The sequence below is a fragment of the Cuculus canorus genome, chromosome 1 (genome assembly GCF_017976375.1).
Source record: "Cuculus canorus isolate bCucCan1 chromosome 1, bCucCan1.pri, whole genome shotgun sequence".
Classification (NCBI taxonomy): domain Eukaryota; kingdom Metazoa; phylum Chordata; class Aves; order Cuculiformes; family Cuculidae; genus Cuculus; species Cuculus canorus.
Genome location: NC_071401.1, coordinates 184,202,224 through 184,224,450, shown reverse-complemented (window position 1 = coordinate 184,224,450; position 22,227 = coordinate 184,202,224). Strand labels below are relative to the sequence as shown.

Here is a 22,227-nt window from a genome sequence, read left to right as displayed (position 1 = left end):
TGATCAAGTGTATGTGCATGAAATGCATCCTTAATTATCCATTAAATGATTTGAAAGGCTAGGGACAGGGGCAAGTTTTGCTTCGTAGATCCGCAGAATCACAAAGAACAACTTTCTAACCACAGAACATCAAAACAGCTACTCAGTAAGTGATCTTAAAACAGTCATACTATTATATTAACATTAAACTATCCCATTTCTGTCTTGCATACAATGTCAGTTGCAGCACACCTACACAGTCTTACATGAATCACTTATTCGCAGTCCTGTTGAGGGCCATAGGTTCTCATCCTAAATTGACAACTACCTTTTATAACTGTTAAAAGACTGGGAACACAGGAAACAAAACCATGCCACGCTATTTATTTTTCTTCTCCCTCCTGCTCTTCCCAGTGCTCTGTTAAGTCATTTGCTTCTAGGCATAAACAATCACAAATAATTGTTTACTAAATCTTTTAATATGGAAAGAAAGTATTTGCAATGGTTCAACCCTCTGCAGTCAAAAAAGAATTGTAGTTGAGCATTTTAGACAGAAACCACCTTCTTTTGCCAGCTTTATGTCACTGCAGTCCTGAGAGCAACGCAAAGACACAGTGAGAGACAAGATTCAGTCTCCTTCCTGTAAACCCGCTCAACAATGCCAATCATATTTTTGAAATCAGAGCTCTTTAGAACTGAAAAAAAACCCCAACCCCAAACAATCAAAAAACCAACTTACCTCCAGTATATGAGAATACCCACAAGAATCACTAGACAGATAAAAGTCAGGGCTGATACGACCACAAGTGGTATTACTGTCTTCTTCTCTGATTCCAGACTCTCAGCTAGACCAATACGAGACTCATGGCTACTATTACTTGCCTCTGCAGTCAGAGAAAATTGAAACAGTCCATATTTAAATTCTGACAAATGCACAATACAGGTGAATGTGTCTTATAATGAGCCTACTTAATACCACTTACCTCTGTTTTTTACTATGTACCGCAGAAAGCGTATACATTTGCAAACCAGCTTACAGAAAACAAGCAGATAGAGAGTAAAGCAAAGTGTTCAAGCTTATGTGACTCAGCCTTCCAGCAGTGGAGACTTCTCTTTGTAAGAAAAGCAGATTGTTGTTAAAACATGGAAGAAAGATTTTTATTTTCATCTGTTTATTAGCTGAAAGCCAACTGAGTTAAGGAATCTAAATACATAACATTGGAATGTGTAAAGAACACCGATATTAAACTGTCACTCATATAACACGTCTCACTTCTCTGACTAAGAGTTTAATAGGAAAATTTTCTTACAATACTCCCTATGTGCCTGCTGTATTGCACTTAAGCCTTCTATATTTTAAGACAATGTCCATTTTGTAACTCGCCTTATAGATACAACCTGCTTCCAACTGCAGCACTTCCTTCCTCAAATACTCCAACTGCGTATTTGAGTCCAACTGCAGCACTTCCTTCCCCAACTATACTGGAGCCAGAATTAAATTTCTTACCTTCATCTTTACAGGTGATCAAATTTTTATTTAGATATTGTCTAGATTTCAGATTTCTGTCAGCTTTGTAATGCTGGTTGACAGAAATATTTGGGCATAATAATCTGTACGAAGATTAATACAATATATTTTATAATCTGATTAAAATAAAGGAACACAATGGTGGACAGGACCAATACTGAATGTTTAACATATCTCAAAACCTATTCAAAGCTGTGATTTTGACACTAAATGACTAATTCTTTTCAGACTGTGAAGTTTACTGTGATCTCTAATCATTATCTGAATTAAAACACAGAAATGAACACTTTTGCACTTGTTAGAATTAAACCCCTAGTTTTGGTAGGAACGTTTTTGCTTTTGTGAACATTCCTAATGCAATGAATGCTTTGTATGGGAGCAGAATTCTGCTGTCTAGAAATCAGCTGCACTCCACTGGGATTTCAAGGAACCAATTCTACATGAATAAAAAGGTTTCACATAAAAGAGAGGAAGGAATGGATTTGGAACTGGGAGAAAAAAATAAAAAAGATAACAAAGCACATGTCCTGAGTATGATGTAAAAAACCAAACAGCTTCACACAGTACAGATTTCCAGGCAGCTCTCTGCTTCCATTTTCTTGAGTTTAGGGGCTTTCAGGGCTAAAAAAGGTCAAGGCTCTGATCTTGCAAGCATCTTCTTGGACTTAGTTCAAAGTACACAAACAACCAAATCAATCACTACTCTTTAAACCCTGTAGCTCAGCATGAAAAGCGATTGCAGGCACAAGGTGCTTCTGAAAAGTCTGTTCCCCAGTTTCTGGTGGGAAGACTAAAATCAGTATTTCCTATTGATTTCAGAAGAAACTACAGGCATGCATGAGATCAGAATACAAGTCCTTTGAAGCATTCATACTTTGTTATCCACCTCTGGACTAATTCACAGCGTAAAACCCAGTCTTATCTGTGTGATTCAAACTACATGACCAAATCCTACTACCATTCCATCTAGGAGGAATGAAGAGCAGACTTCTCCTTTAACAGTGTTTCTTGCCAACTTGGTCATAACTCCATTGATGGCAGCTGAAAAGGTCTCATCTATAGTAGATTTCTTTGCTCCCTAATAATTTGTGTTTTGATCTTTTGCGTATTTCTTTATATTAATGTCTCTTAAGAGTTTTTCAACAGAAGTTGAAAGATTCAGGTAGTCATAGAGGTCTTACGGAGAAAGCCCTAGTTCAGAACAAGGATTAACATGCATTAACGACAAAGACTGGGAACAGTTTAAATGACATTTTTTTCTGTAATGTTCACAACAAGAAGACATTTAATCATTTTCTGGTGAATTCACTGTATCTCAGCTGAGGGGGAGTTTTTCTTTTTTTCTATTTTCCCACTGCTTTACAATTGAATTAAAGTGAAGATGTCTTTGATTTACAGGAGACCATGTTAGACATGCTCACATTAAGCTTTCAGTTTATTAAAAAACAGTATTTGGCATCATTTATTAGAAAAAATAATGCACATGATATGATACTGCATAGTGTCTTTCAAAAACATCTAGAAGCCAAATTCTAAGTCTGTTTTACTCCTCCTTCTGTTCCAATAGCTTTTGAATTAATATCAGCAACAATTCAAAGGACGTCATGATGTAATCTATAAATGTTTTACGGTAACACTCAATCAGATTAGTAATAGAAGTTTTGAAATACTAATGTTCTTTTTGCTGATTTTTAAAGAAATGCTACATATTTTACATAATTGGTAACTACTAAACAACTGAACTAATTCACTTATTGATTTGGTTTTATAGGGCTCCTATTAATTTCAGTATGTTTGCTACTTTATTTTGGTATGCTATCTATTTTAATTGTTCTCTACTTTTCACTTTCTATTAGCTGCAACTATACAGCTTCAATTTACCACTTTTTCATATTAGCATTTCATTGATCATGAATAATATGTCCCCATGTGACTTAATCATATTTGTAGGAATGTGTGAAAATTTCACATGCTTTGTGTATTCCATTCCCTAGTGGAATTTAGTTGGATGACACTGCCCTCTACAGATGCTGTGAGTACTTAACGGAAGTTCAATTTATTTTCTAGAATATCAAGTTCACCTTGGTTGTTGTGTTCATTTTTTTTGCCCCCAAACATCATACATATTGTTTCTGACTTTACTCTTGGATTTCTTCTATACTCTAACAAAAGGCAATGAAAACAATGTATCTGAATACCTCAAGTTTTCCACAAGGTATTTTAAAATATAAAGTAAATGCTTTTATTTGTCAAATTTTTATCTATGTGAGGTTCAGTTTTTCCTTCTGACCTTATCCTTGGAATCACAGACCACAAAGACTCTCACTGGCTTTAACAGGACTAAATGTGAAATTGCACTAAATATAAACAGGTACAGGAGAATCTGGCTCCAAATATTTTGGAAATATGCAAATCTGGCACAATAATCTGCATCTCACTGAAATCTGAAGGTGGCAGACAGAGTAAGAATGAAAACGAATGGTTTTATGAGTTAAGATGAATCAGAATCAAACTGAAGCATCTTCTTCCTTGCTCAATACATCTTAGAAAATACAAAACAAAACACAAGAAGGAAAGGAGCTGCTGTAAGTTAAAAAACACGATGTCAGAGGTATGTTTCCTCTGGCAGAGGCACGGTTTCCTCTGGTGTGCTTCTATAAGGGCAGCACTTGCCTTTGTTCAGAGAACTTACATCCCTCTTAAAACTTTAAAACTAAATTTAAACAACTAATATCAACCAACTTCTGCTCACAGTACACAATTATCCAAAAGCAGAGCATGGATCTTCTTACTGAAGAATATTTCAGGTGCAGTTTTAAGAAGCCAGAAGTAACATTCATAAGACAGCCAGATCAGCATGCACCCCCTGTTCCCCAATGCTTCCTTAATCACACCCACTGGGACTGTTACGTTCTCCTTTAATTACACGTAGATAAACCTTCTCATGCTCTATGGCACAGAAGTATTGCCTCACAGCTTCCCACGGTATTCATTAGACTTATCCATAACTAACCTGCCTCAGACATGTTGAATACTGATGAGTGATCACTAGTAACAGATGAGGCTGATGACTGTGATGATCCAGGAGTTAATTCTGAGTTACCTGCTTCAACTGCCCCTTCAGTGTCTCTCTCATTTAGGTCAGGAAAACTGAAATCTGTTGAAGTTTCATTATCATTAAGGCTATCTGAGGTACCTTGGCCAGAACCACTTTCTTCATCACTTGTAAAAACAGCCCAAGACTTAGAATCTGATGTGTTTTGCAATGGGACACTAGTAGTTTGAACGTTGTTCTCCAAAACTATCGGGTTGTTGTGCTTCTTTGGTATCACACTTGCTGTCAAAGCTGGCATGGATGTATAATTACGTCTGTCCATGGTATGGTTTATTTGACTGTCTGATGCAGGAATAGAATTCTTCTCTTCTTCTTCAGGTTTCTCAGCATGTGAGCTTATAATTAGGTTACTCTGATCCTCGGTATTTTTTACCTTTGTATTTAGTTCCTCTACTACCATATCCTGAGCTTCTCTATAGGAAGTGCATGAGATACAGTTACTTACAGGGAAGCCATCGTCATATTCATCGTAGTCATCCTCAACTACAGAAGACCACAAATCAGTACTGGACATGACACTGGGAGACAACCCAGAGGATTCTCTAGAAGGAACCGGCAGACTGCTCAAAGTTACAGGGATCTCACTTTTGGGAGCAACAGCCGTAACAGAAACATGTACATTTGGTAAAGGAAGAGTGTGACGAATGGACACATCAGAATCAGAATCAGAAACAAGTGCAGGCATACGAACAGGATCAAAACCAAGTGTAGAACTTGAAGAGACACTGGCAGGCTCACTTCTTTCAAAAACACTTGAAGAGATACGGCTGTCTTCAGGAGTAGCTACATGTAGTAACGTATCAACTGTTAGGGACGGAGTTGTTAGGCCATTCGATGCTTGGGAGGGAAAGACATTTGTAATTTCTATACTGGTCAGCTGGAATGAAACATCACTACTGTACAATGAAGGCATAATCTGCTGAACATCTTCACTGTTAAGCAAAATGGATGAAACATATTCCTCACTTGCATAAGAAACAGATAAACCTTGAAGTGATGCTGTGGGCTTACTAAAAGTGTTTGACAACATGTCAGCAACAGAAGGTGTCGATGTAGAATGCAGCATGGTTTCAGTTGCAGCAGAACCTGGTGCCATTTGATACAATATTTGGTCAAATGTAGAACTATCTTTATGAACCCTGGAGCTTTCAGCCAATATTGGATCACTAGGCACAACTGAAGTCATGTTAGGCAGAGTGCCATCGCCAGAAGACTGGAGGGAGGATTGCAGTAATGCTTCATTATTTAATGCAGCTGAGGTCTCATAAAAGTATGACTGAGTTGAGGGTAACATTTTGCTATAAGCAGGGGCAGAGAGAGCTTGATCTGAGCTTGCACTAAGCACAGGTTTAAGCAAAGTGTCATCAAAGGCTGGAGGTGTAACATGCAAAGGCTGAACAGAAAGGTGATTTTCTGTAAGCTTACTAATATCATGATCAGATATCTTAGTAGTGGGAAAAGCAAGAGAGACTGGAAGGATTCCCTTTGTGCTAGAAACAGGAAGTGGGCTTTCTTGCAGAGATGTGTTCTGCTTAATTACATCATCATCAGAAACAGATGTAGAAAGTTCAGGTATCACTTTACTTTCAGCATTGGAAGCCATTTCACTTAAAGAAGAGGAAATTTGCAGTTCTCTCTCATCTCCATGTATCTCATCACCTTTTTGAAGCATCTTATTAACATCACTAAACCCAGACGATTCATACGTTATCTCATCTACAGAATCAGAGGAAGAAACGTTAAATATCACCAAAGTATCTGTATCAGGCAAAAGGGACTCACTACCAGAGTACGCTTCAGACCAATCCATACCACTAGATAGAGAGCGCGTAGGCTGCAGCAAAGTAACAGGTTGTGATATAACAGAAGAAGGCTTATGCACCAGTACATTGTTATAGCTGCTAAATAAAGGATCTTGATGAAATACGTCAACAGAATCATGCACAAATTCTGTGGAGTCATAGGAAACAGTAAAGCTTTGGAGGGAGCCCACATTACTAGACAAAGCATAAGGAAGTTCAGACACTGTAGATAGTACATGCATATTTATGTCACTGCTGGATGGTTCAACTTGAGAAAATAAGTGAGTTCTATTATGACCAAATATCAGTGTCTCTGAAGCAGCGTGAGTAGTCTGATGTGACATCACATCAGCATATTGAGCAAGGCTTGGCTGTATTAATGTATCACCCTCGGCCAATGTCAAAGAAGCATGCAGGGACACCTTATCACTTGCAACAGCTGGAGTAGCACTTTGTGGAAACATTTGAGAAACTGTATACAGACGGTGAAACATTTTACTACTGGAGGAAGCAGAGGAAAATGTAAGCAAAGGTACATCATCATAGGAAGACAGGGTGGGTTCGAATGACACACCAACACTGGGAAATACAGGTGTAGCATGCAAGGTCACATCACTATCTGATGTAGCAGGGGTAGTGTCGAGCATCTGAGAGTCAAACAATAAAGGGGTGACTAGAGGAAACACTTCACTACTGTAGGAAGGTTGAAGAGGTATCTCACCATTATAGACTGGTTGAGTTGTCTGAGAGAGTACCTCACTGGCAGCAGAAGCAGAACCATATTCTCCAGAGCTTGAAGAGACAGAGTGAGGTGGTAATTCAGCAGAGGAGAAAGCAAAGGTAGAATAATGTGGTAATTCTAAATCCGCATCCGAAGTGTCCTCTGAAACCACTGGACTGCTGGAATAGGGTACTGTAGCTGGCTTTAATCCCTCTACATAAGCATCGGTGTAACTGGTCTGAGACAATTGCCTGCTATCCAATGTATCAACAGATTGAGTTGTCAGATCCGTAGCATTATGAAACCATACATTTCCATCAGTGGCAGAAATAAGCTTTGGAGGCTCAACAGAGCTTGAGGGTGCTACACCTCCTGCAATATACTTAATGGAGCCTTGGGAAAGAACATCATGCGTGCTTATATCCGGGCTTCCTGAAGGAAGGGTGTCTTCTTGGGATGTCTCCTCCGTAACCTGCTGTGCTGAAGAAGTGGTAAGAACTGAACTCCAAAAGTCATCAGATCCCTGATGAGGCTTAAAAGGAGACAATAAGAAATCTTCATCACTATGGCCAGTAGTGGTTATTCTTGTTGGTTCTGTCCCTGAAGAAAGGTATATATATTCTTCTTCTACACCTTTGGAGGAACCAATGAGTTGAGGAGGGATTCCAGTAATTGTTTGGGATTCCAAAAAAGGATCTTCCTTTTCTTCAGAAATTTCACTAACAGGTGGAGAAGTAGGGTAATAAACTGCTTTGAAAACATCATCCTTACCATGCATTTCTTCTTCTCTTGTTAAGTATCTATTTGTTTTAGCTTCATTAGGTTTTGTCCCTGTTTTTTCTTGACTGTAGATGGATGTAGTCACCTGGAAATCTTTCTTTCTGATTTGATTTAATGTACTGTCAGTGCTAGGAATCACTGAAGTTTCTTCATCCACCTCTGTTTCCTTTTCATCAACTTCATCCTTTGAAAAAATATTATAGCCGAAGACAATTAAAAACATTTCTAGATACTGTACCCAAATGAAAAACAGAACTGCAATAATACATTTTTTGGCTCCATAGAAACAAGAGAGGCAAAACATGACAACACTTGAGAAGACTGTTGGTCTTAGAGCAAAATATTTAGCAGCAAGAAGAGGTATTCGCTTCTTTCTTAAAAAATTTACTTAACTGCAATAGAAACAAAACAATCCTGTGTCACAACAACTTTTGACTCTTCAGGACAGATCCAAAAAGAAAAATAAATTACATGTCTAAATACAATCAGAATTTAGGCAGGCCTTGAGGATCTAATTTGAAATTCTTTCATTCTCTCCCCAACTTTCCCCGCCCCAAATCAAAAAACACAATGTGGAAGCATCTAACATGCTCAGCAGGCATTTTCATTTTGACTTAGACTCTGCAGCACCCACAGCTCTGTGTCGTGCCCTCGTCTATAACTCCACCAGAATCAAACCCGTCTGAGCACAACTCTGCAAACTAGATTGAGGGGCACCTCCAGCTTCTGAAGGGACTTTACTTGATAGGCACACACTTAGCTATAAGAGAAACCAGCAGGACAGAGCCTCTCACAAAATGCAGTTGCAACTCTTTATTTTGAATATCTGGTTTGGTGACGTGGTGTCAATACCCATCTGTTCTTATTCAAAGGCATAATGTTGAGAGAAAACACCCATAATATAGGAGACTGGGACACTGTTATCAATCTGAGAAATCCTGAAATATCAGTTTCAGATTTTAGGCTGAGTAGATATCCCACATCTGCTCTGAAGTGAGCAGAAAGAAGAATGTGAAAACAACAGTCTTTGGAAGAAAGTGCCTGAGACGAAGCACAACTGAATAAACTACTAACCCAGGCACTCATCTAATAGGAGTTGTTACCCTTCACCCAGTCTTTTCAGAGTGAGGGCTATAACCACTAGATTAGAGCCGTATTTCACACTGCAGTCTCCTTTTTGTACCAGGAACGCCTAATGCACTCACACAATATAAGGGACCTCAGACATGACCCTCAAGTTTGGATTTCATTCCAAGGGTTAGATAAAATGTAGGGACAGCAGCACCTAGACTGTGTGTCCTCGAACCTGGACTGGAAAGGCCCTTGTTTCTGAAAATCTCCTTCATGAAGGGCACTTTTGGATTTTCATGGTTGAAGCAAACATCAATTGACACTCACCAGCCTTCAGTTACTGTCTGGACAGATGCCATATAATAATCTAGATACATAACTTATATCAACAGAGATATAACAGTATCATTGGTTAGTTGAGGGTAACTACTTTTATCTATCTATCTATCTATCTATCTATCTATCTATCTATCTAAATATAACAACATAAAAACAATAATAATAATGGTAAGCACATGCTGTCTAACTAACGAGACTTGCCACTCAGTGAGAATATAGCTCTCATTGATAGAAACTATAAAATAAGATTTCTGAAGGACTACTTGACACAAATGTACGTCTTACTGAAGGAACTGTCCATGCTGTAATCGGTATTAGACTCTGTTAAAAACGTCACTGTGATGTTTTCGCCTCTCTCTTCGCTAGGCCTCCAGAAACCTAGTTACCGAATAGGAAGTCTGCAGAGGGCACCACAAAAACATCCCAAATTGAGTTTTACTATGGGGTCTAACTTGAGTTCAAGAAGTGAGACTAAGTGATGCTCCAAGAATTTTGGAACAATTGTTAAATTCAATCGATGCCGCACTGACAGCAGACACACACGAATCTCGCTCTTCAGCATGACTGCTTTCCCCCTTCCTTCAGTTTACTACATGCTAAGACCTTCATAAGCAAGCCCAAATAAAATTTTTCTTTGAACCAGCTAAAAATCCTGACACTAGGTGACAGTTTTGATTCTGCTAAATGAACAATTTTGTCAGACTTGACTCAGAGGTGAGAGTAATGTGATGTACCATTTTCAAAAATACTTAGGCATATCCTGTATTATCCCTTACTTCTCCATGTATCTCCAGTCCCAGAGAACTAAATAGTGAGGTACCTCTAGAATTATCTAGGGACAAATATAGCTGAAAGAGAAGGCTGTATATGCATATATATCTAAGTATATATAAATGCAGATAATACATTCAGCTGATGACAGTAAATTTTCACAGAACATCAATTCAATTTAGTTGAAATGTATTTATTTCAAACACTTAAAAAATAAATGAACGCTATACCTCATATTCTTCAGTTTCATTCAGTTCAGGAATGAGGTCAGCCTCTATAAAACAAAAATACATACCATATCATCCAACATCTTAAATTCACAGAATTATTAATTCTGTTTTATAGGATTGTGTTTGCAAAAGTTGCCAACCACCTGGATTGAGGACTGGCTATAAGGGTAGCAATGCTTATTTAGATAGGACACATTTAGCCACAATAGTTTTCCTTGGCTCTAAATTGATGCTGCAGCACATGTTGGATCTGCAGTGAGAAACCACATGCTGGTCACGGAGAATCATGTTTATGAGAAAGTTTTCTATGAGAAAGTACAGTTTAATCTGGAAATACAGAACAGTGAAATAGGTAAGTCTGAGAATAGCAACTATTTCTCTACATCTGAAAGCTCTGAGGATATTCTTGTAAAACGATCTGTTCTATAATTTCCATACAGCAAATTTCTCCTTTGTCCCTGGGCTTGGATGTAGGTACCAGCCCAACGGCTGCATCATCATATCCAGCATAGCTGCCTGTCTCTGTTAGGGCAGACCAGAGACCCATCCTTCCTAGGGTCCCGCACTTAAGGCCTTTTCCAAACTCCCATTCCACTTGATGTAATATAAAGACATGAACCTAGTTGTGTCACATCCCACAAATAAACAGGCATAGGACTGTTTATTTGTTAAACTGGCACTCTGCAACAACTACTCCAAAGGCTTTTGAGGCCTCTCTGTTTTTCACAAAAACTTAAGTTGAAGCAGGATCAAGAAGTGAATCTCCTACAGCCCAAGTGAACATCATTCTCTCTAAGTTTAGAGGTAGTCCCTCATCTTCTTTCTCTCTGTCTTTTTGGCCAATCCAGTATTGTACTTCTGATGGAGGTCAGCAGGAGAAGCTTCAAAGCAGTCTGCAAGAAACCTACAAATCTGGTATGAACTGACATGGGCCTCCAGGAATGAAATCCAGTACCTCTTTCACACCATTAACTCATCTTACTGCTCCTTTGGTCTATAGAAAGGTCCATTCCTTTTCTGAATCTTTCTACGGCTTTCTCCTAAGCTACATTTCAGCACTCTGCCTGGGCACCAGTGCCAGTGTGTATTCTGAGGGCTGATTTGCACCAAGTGAATATGCTATTCTTTTAGCCTGGGGAACAATTCTAACAATAGCATCACACAGAGCTCCATGTCTGTTTCCTCCACAATTCCCAAATGAAGTTTTCTCGGAACACTAGTATAAAGTTGTTATCTTTATACTTCTTATCTCTGCAAAGTCAGATGGGGATCTATGACTTAATTTGTATTCTCTTTCGTATGCTCTTATCTACCTTTCAAAATAAATTGAGATGTATTATATGCAACATACACTAGATACAGTTTATCAAACTAACAAGCCCATACAGTTTTATTTGTAGATTACAGCATGCAAACAATTTATGACTGAACAATGCTGCAAAAAATCTTGAAAAATAGTTCTTTTGTAATGAATATTTATAAATTACCAAGTACTGAATTAACCTTTCATTAACAAGATAGAGAAAAATTATCTTACCTCTGACTCCTGGAAGCCTAAGAGGCTCTGGGGCAGGGTGGGGAGGGGAGAGGAGGGGAGGAAGGGATGGAGGAGATAATGATATTCCCTGGCTTCTCAATGATATAAATCAAATATTGTAGACATTACTTGGAAAGTCTTGCCATGGTAGACCCATACCATGCATTACGTGCTCAACAGACTTCTCTGAAAAATGGTTTCAATACAGAGAAATTCTATCCATTCTTTCTGTGGTCACTATTCTTGAGCTGAGCTTTTATCAGACTCAATCAGAAAAATACTATGTGCTGATTGTGCTAGAGTATACATTAGGATATGTGCTCTCAATTTCCACCAATAGAAAACTATCTTCCTGCTGTTTCCTCTACGGAGAGGCAGTAACATTCATATATATATGAAATATATATTAACAACACTGAATCTTCAGGCATCTTACAAAGTCTGTTTAAATTTAATTGGTCACAGAAAATATACTTGTTAAAAACATTAGAGACACACACTTACAGAAGTTCTGTTAATTCTGCTGCTGAGTTTTTGATTTGAAATCTGCTAATGTACTCCAACCAAGCAGAAGAACCGCCCCTTTCAAAAAACAACCCGTTGATGCAGGTTGATGAACAAGCTTGTTTATTTTTTCTAGTACCACATATTGATTATTCTATAGCTTACATTTTAAAAGAAAACAATTAAAACATTAGTTAGAAAGTTTTGTAGAAGCCTTTCCATAGTTCATTTTAATGACAGATGAAGAAATGGTAGAACAAAGACAAAAAGGTAACTATTTCCCTACATTTATGTTCGATGCAAATATTTAAAAAAATACCTTAAACCAATTTGATTTGTAATTGTTGAATAACGTGTACACCATAAGCTTTTCATTTCTGTACTGTCTTATTTCATAAATGGCAGGGCGCAAACAAAAGTAAAGCCTGTTTCTTCTGATTAAATTAGTTTTCAGATTTCTACATTTACCAGTACAAAATAGAAAAAAGGCATCCCCTAAATGAAACATTTAAGATATGCTTAGTATTTTTTTTGGACAAAAATAATGAAGACAAGTTACAACGAAATTGCATTGTTAGATCCTCACAAAACATTGCTGACAGCAGGAGACAGCATTTGAGAGCCATATCCTGGCATGGTTTTTTTTCATAAACGCCAACCGACGTCTACACAAAAGAAGATGATTCTGACTTTCAATTTCCTGTCAGCAAAAGCATGTAAGTAACACTGGTATTAACCACAAAACAAACTGCTGCAAAACTTTCAGAGCTATACAGATGTTATCTAGAGAGTCAAATCACACATTTAGATAATCATTCAAAATCCAATTCTAATAGCAAATGAAGAATTGGTTAATGAAAGTTGGACTTTTATCAAAGCTGACTGAAATACCACGTACATGATTCCCTTTCAATGGGGACTGTGTAGCTACATCACAGAGGACATCTGGTGAGTTTTACTAAATGGAAACTAACTGCAAACAATTTTCATGTGCACACACACACACTATACCAAAAGATGAAAGGCTGCCACTTTGAACAATTTAAGAAAAAAACATGGAACAGAGTTCTCAACTACGATCACTTGCTCAATGTCATACCAGAGCTACCGGGGCTTCCACAAACTGCGGCAGAGAGCGTGGCCCAAAAGAGGTCCTGCCTCTTACAAAGCACTGCCAAGAACGAGCAGGTTTAAACCTGGTCTGTGGATCACCCGGAGCCTGCAGAGCCCTCACTAACCACACACAGGAGGCACCCAGTCAGGGTGGGGAGAAGGCATGAGACATGCTCTCTCTTGCAAGCGTCTCAAACAGAGAAGGCTAAAACAATGGTCATGAGTTTTTTGAACACCAGGTTCGTGTTGCAAAGTGTACTGAAACTTCCCTTTTTAAATGTGGCCACTCCAAGGGCAGAATTCTTCCCAGAAAAGGGGCCCCCTAGTGCTTCTGCATGACTCATGCCTCACTTTAGTTCTTAACATGAAGATTAATTGATCTGGAGGTGACTGCAGTGAACTTCATCTTAATTAAACTGGCTTACTCAGAGTAATTCTTGAAAATGAAAAGTTTTAGCTTATGCTTTATGTGAGTCAATTTTATTTCATGTCTTCTTGGTGAAGATAACTTTCTTTCACAAATTCACAAGCAGGAGCTCCAAGAAATCCCCTTTTGCCTCAAGATCTATAAAGCAGATCACAAAACCAATTTGATGTTATATTTGTAATCAGCAAGTTGCTCTGAACAAATCTTTCTCATTAGATATCTACATTCTCATATCTCTGTTGTTTAATATTTTCAATATTAAAATATTAAATATGAAAATATTTCCAATATTTGCAACAGTTAATTTAGACGTAAATAATTAGTAAAAGTAAGTATGTAAATAAACATTAATATTAGAAATGAATGGAAGTTTTTTCCATATTTTAAAATTACATCCAGGGTTGAGACAGCATCTATAAACTTATTTACAGAGCAACATACACCCGCATTAGCTACATGGGAGGGGTACATCCTTAAATTTTCCTCACTCAGCGCTTTCAGACACTGTGGAAGTATAAAATAAAAGAGCACAAAGTACTCTTAATAACTTTGTGTAAGTTTCAGAGAGAAAGCATCCTGAAGAAAAAGCTTTCCTGCACCAAATTTTCTTGTCTGAGAATACAAATCTCAGAGAAATTTCTGCTGATCTGCTGGAAGGTGAAATGAATTTTCCAGTATGTATTTCCAAAGCAAGGCCTTCACTCTTTCTTCTGCTGAAATAAATACAAAGCCACCGCTGACTTCTGCGGAAGTACAACAGAGATACCGCGTTCAGTGGCTGCATCTACACCCCTGGGCAGCTGCAGGCTGCAGAGAGCTCCACCGTTCTCTTCCTGGGTTTGCACACTGGCAGCATCTGTTTGCATTAGTTTGTGAAGTGCTGCCTGCAGCGCTGGCTCTGTGGCTACCTTGCCCCAGAACTCATGTCTCCCTCCTCACCTCTAGATCCACCTTTTCTTCCAAAGGGAGTCATGGCTTGACAGGCTGAGAGAGTTGGGCTTGTTCAGCCTGAAGAAGAGAACGCTCCAAGGAGATCTTATAGTCACCTTCCAGTAGCTGAAAGGGCTACAAGAAAGCTGGGGAGGGACTCTTCACAAAGGTTTGTAGTGATAGGACTAGGGGCAGTGAGTATAAACTGGAGGGGGCAGATTTAGAAAAGAAATAAGGAAGAATTTCTTCACCATGAGAGTGGTGAGGCACTGGCACAGGTTGCCCAGGGAAGTTGTGGATGTCCCATCCCTGGAGGTATTCAAGGCCAGGTTGGATGGGGCCTTGGGCAGCCTGATCTAGTGGGATGTCCCTGCCCATGGCAGTGGGGTTGAAACTACATGATCTTTAAGGTCCCTTCCAACCCAAACTACTCTATAATTCGATGATTCTATGGCACACAACACAGTGACATGCAACTGATCCTTACAGCAAGGATGCAGCAGCACTAATAGGGCAGTTTATCCTATGGACATTATCTACATTGGATTTTGTTTTGCAGTGTCTACATGTAGAGTTTTTAAAGTTATGATGGCAGCATTGCACTGACTTTATTTGTTGAACTGACTACGGTTTAATAATGAGAACACTACGCTGCTTGGGGGTATGTAGATGAAATGTCATCTGAGAAAATTCTTCAAACAAAATCAGCAAATTCTGGAAAGGAAGTGGAGGAATATAGTACCTAACTGGTAGATAACGGATAAACAGAAAAGTAAAATGTCAGGCAGAATGTCAGCACCTTGTCATGGACTTCTCATAAAACTGAGAAGAAACAGGAAAATTCTGGTAGATATTAGCATAAGACTCCAAAAATGCATTGTTCTTAATTCATTGTGTTTGAAAGATAAGATAAATGTTTACTGAAAATTTATATGTACTATACCTGAACCCGCATCCCCCCATTTTCAGAAAAAAACATGCTATTTGAAGCCTATTATCACTATTAGTTCATAGTTTATGAAGCAGAGATTGTCAAGAATAATATTTCTTCTCACTTGAAAGAAATGTAGTTCCCTTGAAATGAAAAAACTGACCTCTTTTCCCAACTACATCATAATATTGCTAAGGACTTCGTTGAAACTAAACAGACTGAAAGAACTGTAAAACTGGACTTGCACAACCCATAAAAAACAAGAATATAGACCCTTAGATAAAAAATTCGTTGCATGATCAGAAAGTCTTTGATATTTTCCTATGATCAGTCACAGAGTTCTTAATTAAGAACACAGCTCTCACGCACTTGATAAGAACTGAGTCTGACACTAAAACTTCCACAGAATTTAAGGCATTATTAAGGACAAGATCAAGCTTCATGCTATAATTTCAAATTATTTCATATTTACCAGTAGGCGGAAGAAGTAAATCTGGCTGTGAAATCAGTAAGATTTGTTTGTTAGGCCTCTTGATTTTTTGCAAGGCAGCATTAAGAAGCAAGGGAATTCCATCACCGCAAGTGCTTTGAAATCAAACTCAAAGTAATCATAAGAAATCAAATTTCAAAATCAATTTATACAGACATAAGTCACATATTAGTTTTGTATTACTTGTTTCCTTAATACTTTGGCTGTGTAAATTAATTTTAGCAGTCAGAAGGCTGCTTGAACCATAGAGAAATAATACCAAATGGTTTTATTTCCCTACATTACATTGCTAAAAGAGACACTTGTGAGATTTGAACTCAGGTAGGTGTTTTTCAGAATATTCTTAGAGTTAAAAAAAATTAACATGCAGTCTTTCAGAAGAATGTTTACAAGGAATGGAGAATTATATCATGTAAAATATCAGTAGCAAAGAACATGCTGAAGGTTAACTGCAGCGATTTTGAAATTTCATTTTAGCATATTTTGACAGTCGTGCATTTTCACTGGTTTGCAAACAAACTGCTTCTCTGAACACAGATTTTCAACTGTAAGTGATCACTAAGCTCAAAAGACTACTTACCTGTGTCCTCTAAAGGCATATCAACAATGACTTGGTCACTGTATTTTCCGTATAGACCATTAGAGCAAACAGCAACTATCTGAAGAACATAACTTGTATTGGGCAGGAGATTATTTAGAATAGCCCCCTAAAAGAAAAACCATGTTTAATCATTTACTTGCAAATACGTATCAAATACTTGGAAATGTTAATTTTTTCATAACATATTTTTCATACGAACTGTAAGACTCCTTTCTCCTAAGACTCTAACATATGCTTTCTATATTTTATTGTCACAAATATTTTCAAGCAACTTTAAAAAAAAATAATGGATTTCTAAATGGAGTGTACCAAACTACATATTATTTAATGCTGAACACTATTTTGGGTAATTAGTTTAGGCAACACTATGTCTTATGAGATATGAATATTTAAAGAGTGTAAAAGGAACAGATCACATTAGTAAAACACCACGAATCTTAATATTTAGAGCAGCGTAATTGTACTGAATCTTATTAGTTGCTTCTGTGGGTCATTCATTGCACACTGGAGAGCAATGAAATACAGATCACTATTAATTGATTAAGGGTTTTATGGCTAAGGAGCTCTGAGATTGACATGGACATAAACTTTCGCGGATAGTATAGGCAAATCATAACAGCAATCTGTGAAAGCTTTCTCTCTTCTGGGCATGAGAGGCTTTCTTATTGTTTAATTGTCTTTGGCTTCACAGCCGAAGAACAAAGAACAGCTCCTGTGAGATGCAGCCAAAGAAGTAAATTTTTTAATTGAATCGGCTCCCAGCAACTGTTTAATCCCTTAAGATAATTAACAGTGAGTGTTTTGCCATCACCACTTTGTACAAAACTTGAAGAGTTTACAGTTACCAAGTCCTGATACCCATCTGTCAGAAACTCATGCTTAGTCTGGTCTTCTCCATCCAACTGTTGATAAAAGACAGCAAACCTCTCAATCGTGGTGTCATATACGACCCGAGGTCTTTCCCATGTAACAAGAAGACTAGTATAATTCTTCGGATCAGATTGGACATTTTCAGGTTCTGAGCTGCAAACTGAAAGAAAGAAAAAAGGAAAGAACAGGATGTTTTTAAATGGTACAAATTAATCTATTTAGATCTTGATTCACCTCCTGAGAAAATTAACGTGAGTCTTTCAGGTTTTTAGCTTTCCACTAAAGTATCTGAGATACTACACGCTCTAAACAGAACCAATATTTGAACAACAGATTTTCAAAAGCAAGCTAATTTGAGGACTAAGTCCCTTTTTGCATCCTTTTAATACCATATTTTGTGAAATATTCATAATCAGTTCCCAAGAAATAAAACATAAACCACAATACATAAAAAATAATATATATGACCTAGGGATAAAACGTCTCTATTACTCTGTCTTTATGGATCTAGCAGAGCAGTATTAGAAGAGCTGCACACTCTCTAACCAGCCATAATAGACTATAACCTATCATAGATTGTTTATAAAGGTGAAAGGTAAACCTATCACACTTGAATTTCCTCTCAAGAGCGTTTGAATCTTTTCATAGCACCTAAAAAAGAGACAAAAGTCATATAGGGAACTTTTACTAAATTATTAGATTACCAGGTAGTGATTTCATTTATTATATATAGGAATATATATTATGTATAGGAATGATGGCTTCAGGCACAGTACTGAAGAATGAAGATTACTGTCAAAAGTGTTCACTAACTTTTAGTTCCCAAAAGAAGAAGACAGCAACTAAATTTGTTTGGATATCTCAGAATGATGGCCACGATTTCCTGATATTTTCTGTTACAAATCCCTCTTCTGATCTCTTTGAAACCGCAGTGTTTCTGCCCTTGTCTGAAGTGCTCCGAGTGGCTATCTTTTGGGAAATCCCTTTCTCGTGTACTGAATTTGGTTTCATATGCACCTTCATATGTACTGAAAAGGCTTATTATTGTTTGTTGCTTCATTTATTACGTCATTGTGACTGCCTTATTTCATCTATTAGACTTGTCAAAATCACTGATCAGAGTAAATGAAGTTTACTTTGATCCTTTCAACAACTTAATTAAATCTTACATATTCAAATAATTAGATCAATATATTTTCATTACAAAACTTCTAGCTTGAATTTTTTCACAAGTAACTATGTAATCATTCTCTACTCGGAATAAATGAGGAAACATTTTTCAGATCTCAGAATCTGTTTAAAACAAACTTTGAGCACCTAGGAAAAGCAAGCAAAACAAACTGTCCACCTAATTAAGAAAACGAATCGATTCTTTGAAGTTCTCTTAAAGGAAGCAAACATCATGATACTACCAATGGTTTTGATGGATAACACTGCATTTTGAAACAAATGAAAAAAATTATTTCCATTAACTTTGCACTTTGCCACTTGAACACAAGAGGATACTCAAACCCCACGGTTTTTTTGGAAAAAAAATCAATTTCTTCCATTCTGTACTCAGGTGGGAAGTTTTGAGCAACTCTGTTCTGAGCTGATCAATGGAAAATAAGCAACGATTTCATTTATTTTTTTCCTTTTCTTTTGCTCTGTGTGTGAGCTAGAGGCAGTATTAGACTGTGTAATTTTGTTGAATTCTGTAGCTCGCCAGGTTTTGAATCTACTGTGCTATGTATCTAAAGCTGTTTTATTCATTACACTGAAGTCTTTTAACGGACACAAGGAAGAGCAGATTAAAAAAAAACTAAACTTGAAATTGTGTACATTCCATTTCATCACTGAAACGTGTAATTCAATTCCATTTCCACCAGATGGCGACAGGAAACCATTAAATCAGGAAAGTCAATTTCCTTCTCATTTCTGAACACTAAGGAAGATGACTTAAACTCTGATTTCATTTCACAGATTCACAGAATGACCTGAGTTGGAAGGGACCCACAAGGATCATCAAGTCCAAACCCTATCCTTCGATAGGACAACCCCAAAATTTACTCCATGTGTCTGCACTGTCCAAATGCTTCTGGAATATCGTTAGGCTTGGTGCCATGACTGCTTCCCTGGGGAGCCTGTTTCAGGCTCTTCACCCTCTGAGTGAAGAAATTTTTTCTAATATCCAAGCTAAACCTCCCCTGACACATCTTCCTGATATTTGTTTTCAACAAATCACTTTTCAGTTATTTCTATGTGGGCTGTGTTTTTGACAAAAAGATCTTTATCACCTGTCCAAATGGGGCATATTCAGATATACATATCAAAAAATTTAAGCTTCTCTCAGCCTGACACAGTTGAAATAAAACTAGATGTAGTTCTGATGCAGCACTGAATAACTCAGGGATTCTTCTCCACGTTTGTTGCCTTCTTCTGCTTTTAGTTGAATCTGGGTTTAGATTTTCATCTTTTAAATCCACATATTCAATTGTGGAAGATGCAAAATCACTTCATTTAGATTAAAACATTCAAGGGCTTTTCAGCGCCCTGTCACAGTGTGTGGCAAAAAGCAGGTCTACAGTATTCCCAGTCTACTCTCTGTCTATGACAGTTAGAGCAGCACAGTAGATCTGTGTCACCGGCTGACCTGGGCTGGCCACCAGGTGCCCACCCATGCTGCTCGCTCACTCCCGATCTTGAGCAGTGTAGGGAAAGAAAATCAGAAAAAAAGCTCATGGATCTAGAAAAAGACAGGGAGATTGCTCACCAAACACCAGCATGAGCAAAACAGATGCGACTTTCAGAAATTCATTCAATTGAATTTATCAGCATTTAAAATAGAGTAGGATAGTGAGAAACAAAAACTGAAAGCACCTTCTTTTCACCCTTCCCTTCTTCCCAGGCTCAGCTTCACTCCTGACTCTTCCACTTTCCCATCCCAAGAGGCACAGGGGGTTGGGGAATGAAAGTTTTTGTCAGTTCATAATGCCTTGGCTCCGCTGCCTGTTCCTCCTCATGCTGTTCCCCTGCAACAGTGTGCGGTCCCATCCATGGGACACTTCAGGAACTTTCTCAGCGTGGGTCCTTCTCATGGGATACAGTCCTTCAGGAAAAGACGGCTACAGTGCAGGTCCCCTGTGCAGTCACAGATTCTGGCATAAAACCCTCTCCTGCATGGGCTTCTCTCCACAGGCTGTAGCTCTGCCCAGGAGCCTGCTCATGCATGGTCTTCTCCACAGAGTGCAGGGGAACCTCTGATCTGATGCCAGGAGCAGTCCTCCCCTTCCTTCTTCTCTGACTTTGGTGTAACAGGGCTGTTTCTCACTTTTTTTCTCCTCACTCCTCACTGCCATGCAGTGTTATGTCCTTTCTTAACTTTGTTTTCCCAGAAACGCTACCTTCTTGTTTGAGGGACCGTCATGGTTTAAGCCGTACACACAAATAAAGCAAAAGAAGGATTTAATTCACTCCTTCCCATTGGCAGACAGGTGTTCAGCCATAGAATCACCAGGCTGGAAAAGACCTCTTGGATCATCGAGTTCAACCATTCCTATCTCCACCCATCTCCAGGAAAGCAGGATTCCATCACACTTAACAGCTACTTCGGAAGATAAACACCTAACTTCAATCTTCCTCCTCTTCTCTCTTCTTCCCCTAGCTTTATATGCTGAGCATGATGTCCTATGGCGTGGAATTTCCCTCTGGTCAGTTGGAGTCAGCTGTTCCAGCTGTGTTTCCTCTCAACTTCTCATGTACCCCCAGCCCACTTGCTGGTGGGGTGGGGTAAGGAGCAGAAAACGCCTTAACTCTGTGTAAGCAGTGCTCAGCAGTTACTAAAACAGCCCTGTACTATCAACACAGATTTCAGCACGAATCCAAAACATAGCCCCATACCAGCTACTATGAAGAAAACCAACACTATCCCAATCAAAGCCAGCACAAGGGCTCAGCTGTGCCCTGCGGTGGATCAGTGGGAAATGCCGGTGTCTGGCCCTACGCAGCCTCAGCCTCTCCTCACAGAGGTTGCCTTGCAGCTCCCATTGCCAACACCTGGGCAGCTGCACCCAGCAATTCATGTCAGCATCAAGTATCCTGCACAAGAAGGAATGTCTTGAGAGGTTCTGAGAATGGTTATAGCTAATCTATGTTGTCAGTGATATGTGAAAAAGTAAAGACATTGAGTCCTTATCCCTGGTCTTGCAAGAGAATTTAACTAAAATAACTGTTGAGCTTTACGCTTGTATTTTACATGGGAAAACTTACTCACTTGGCATTACTAGAAGAGTGGAGCAGACGAGCAGTTATGTAATGGGTCTAGCAGCTACCGTGATAGTTTTCAAGTTTATAGGAATAAACAATGATTTCTATTATAAATGGATTTTCATGCCAGCTGAGGCTTGTGGAGATAAGGCATTACAATTTCAAAAAGCTTTTTGAGTTGAAACCTCGAGTCTGGCTGTAAGGATTAGCTATTTCAATCATCTTCTTAAATATATATATATA

At 38.3% G+C, this 22,227-nt stretch overlaps 1 protein-coding gene across 8 annotated transcripts in view; it reads right to left on the bottom strand.

Moving 5' to 3' along the window:
* Positions 1 to 22,227, bottom strand: part of PTPRZ1 (protein tyrosine phosphatase receptor type Z1) — a 135,438-nt gene that overhangs the window by 29,606 nt on the left and 83,605 nt on the right. For 4 of the 8 annotated variants that reach the window (XM_054065516.1, XM_054065508.1, XM_054065522.1 and 1 more), the window contains exons 9-13: positions 17,715 to 17,899; positions 16,849 to 16,975; positions 10,337 to 10,380; positions 4,521 to 8,109; positions 719 to 863 (exon numbers count right to left, since the gene is read on the bottom strand). In XM_054065516.1, the coding sequence (XP_053921491.1) occupies positions 719 to 863; positions 4,521 to 8,109; positions 10,337 to 10,380; positions 16,849 to 16,975; positions 17,715 to 17,899 (4,090 nt within the window). The remainder of the gene's footprint in view (positions 1 to 718; positions 864 to 4,520; positions 8,110 to 10,336; positions 10,381 to 16,848; positions 16,976 to 17,714; positions 17,900 to 22,227) is intronic. The other 4 variants (XM_054065550.1, XM_054065557.1, XM_054065543.1 and 1 more) reach the window with 3 other exon arrangements.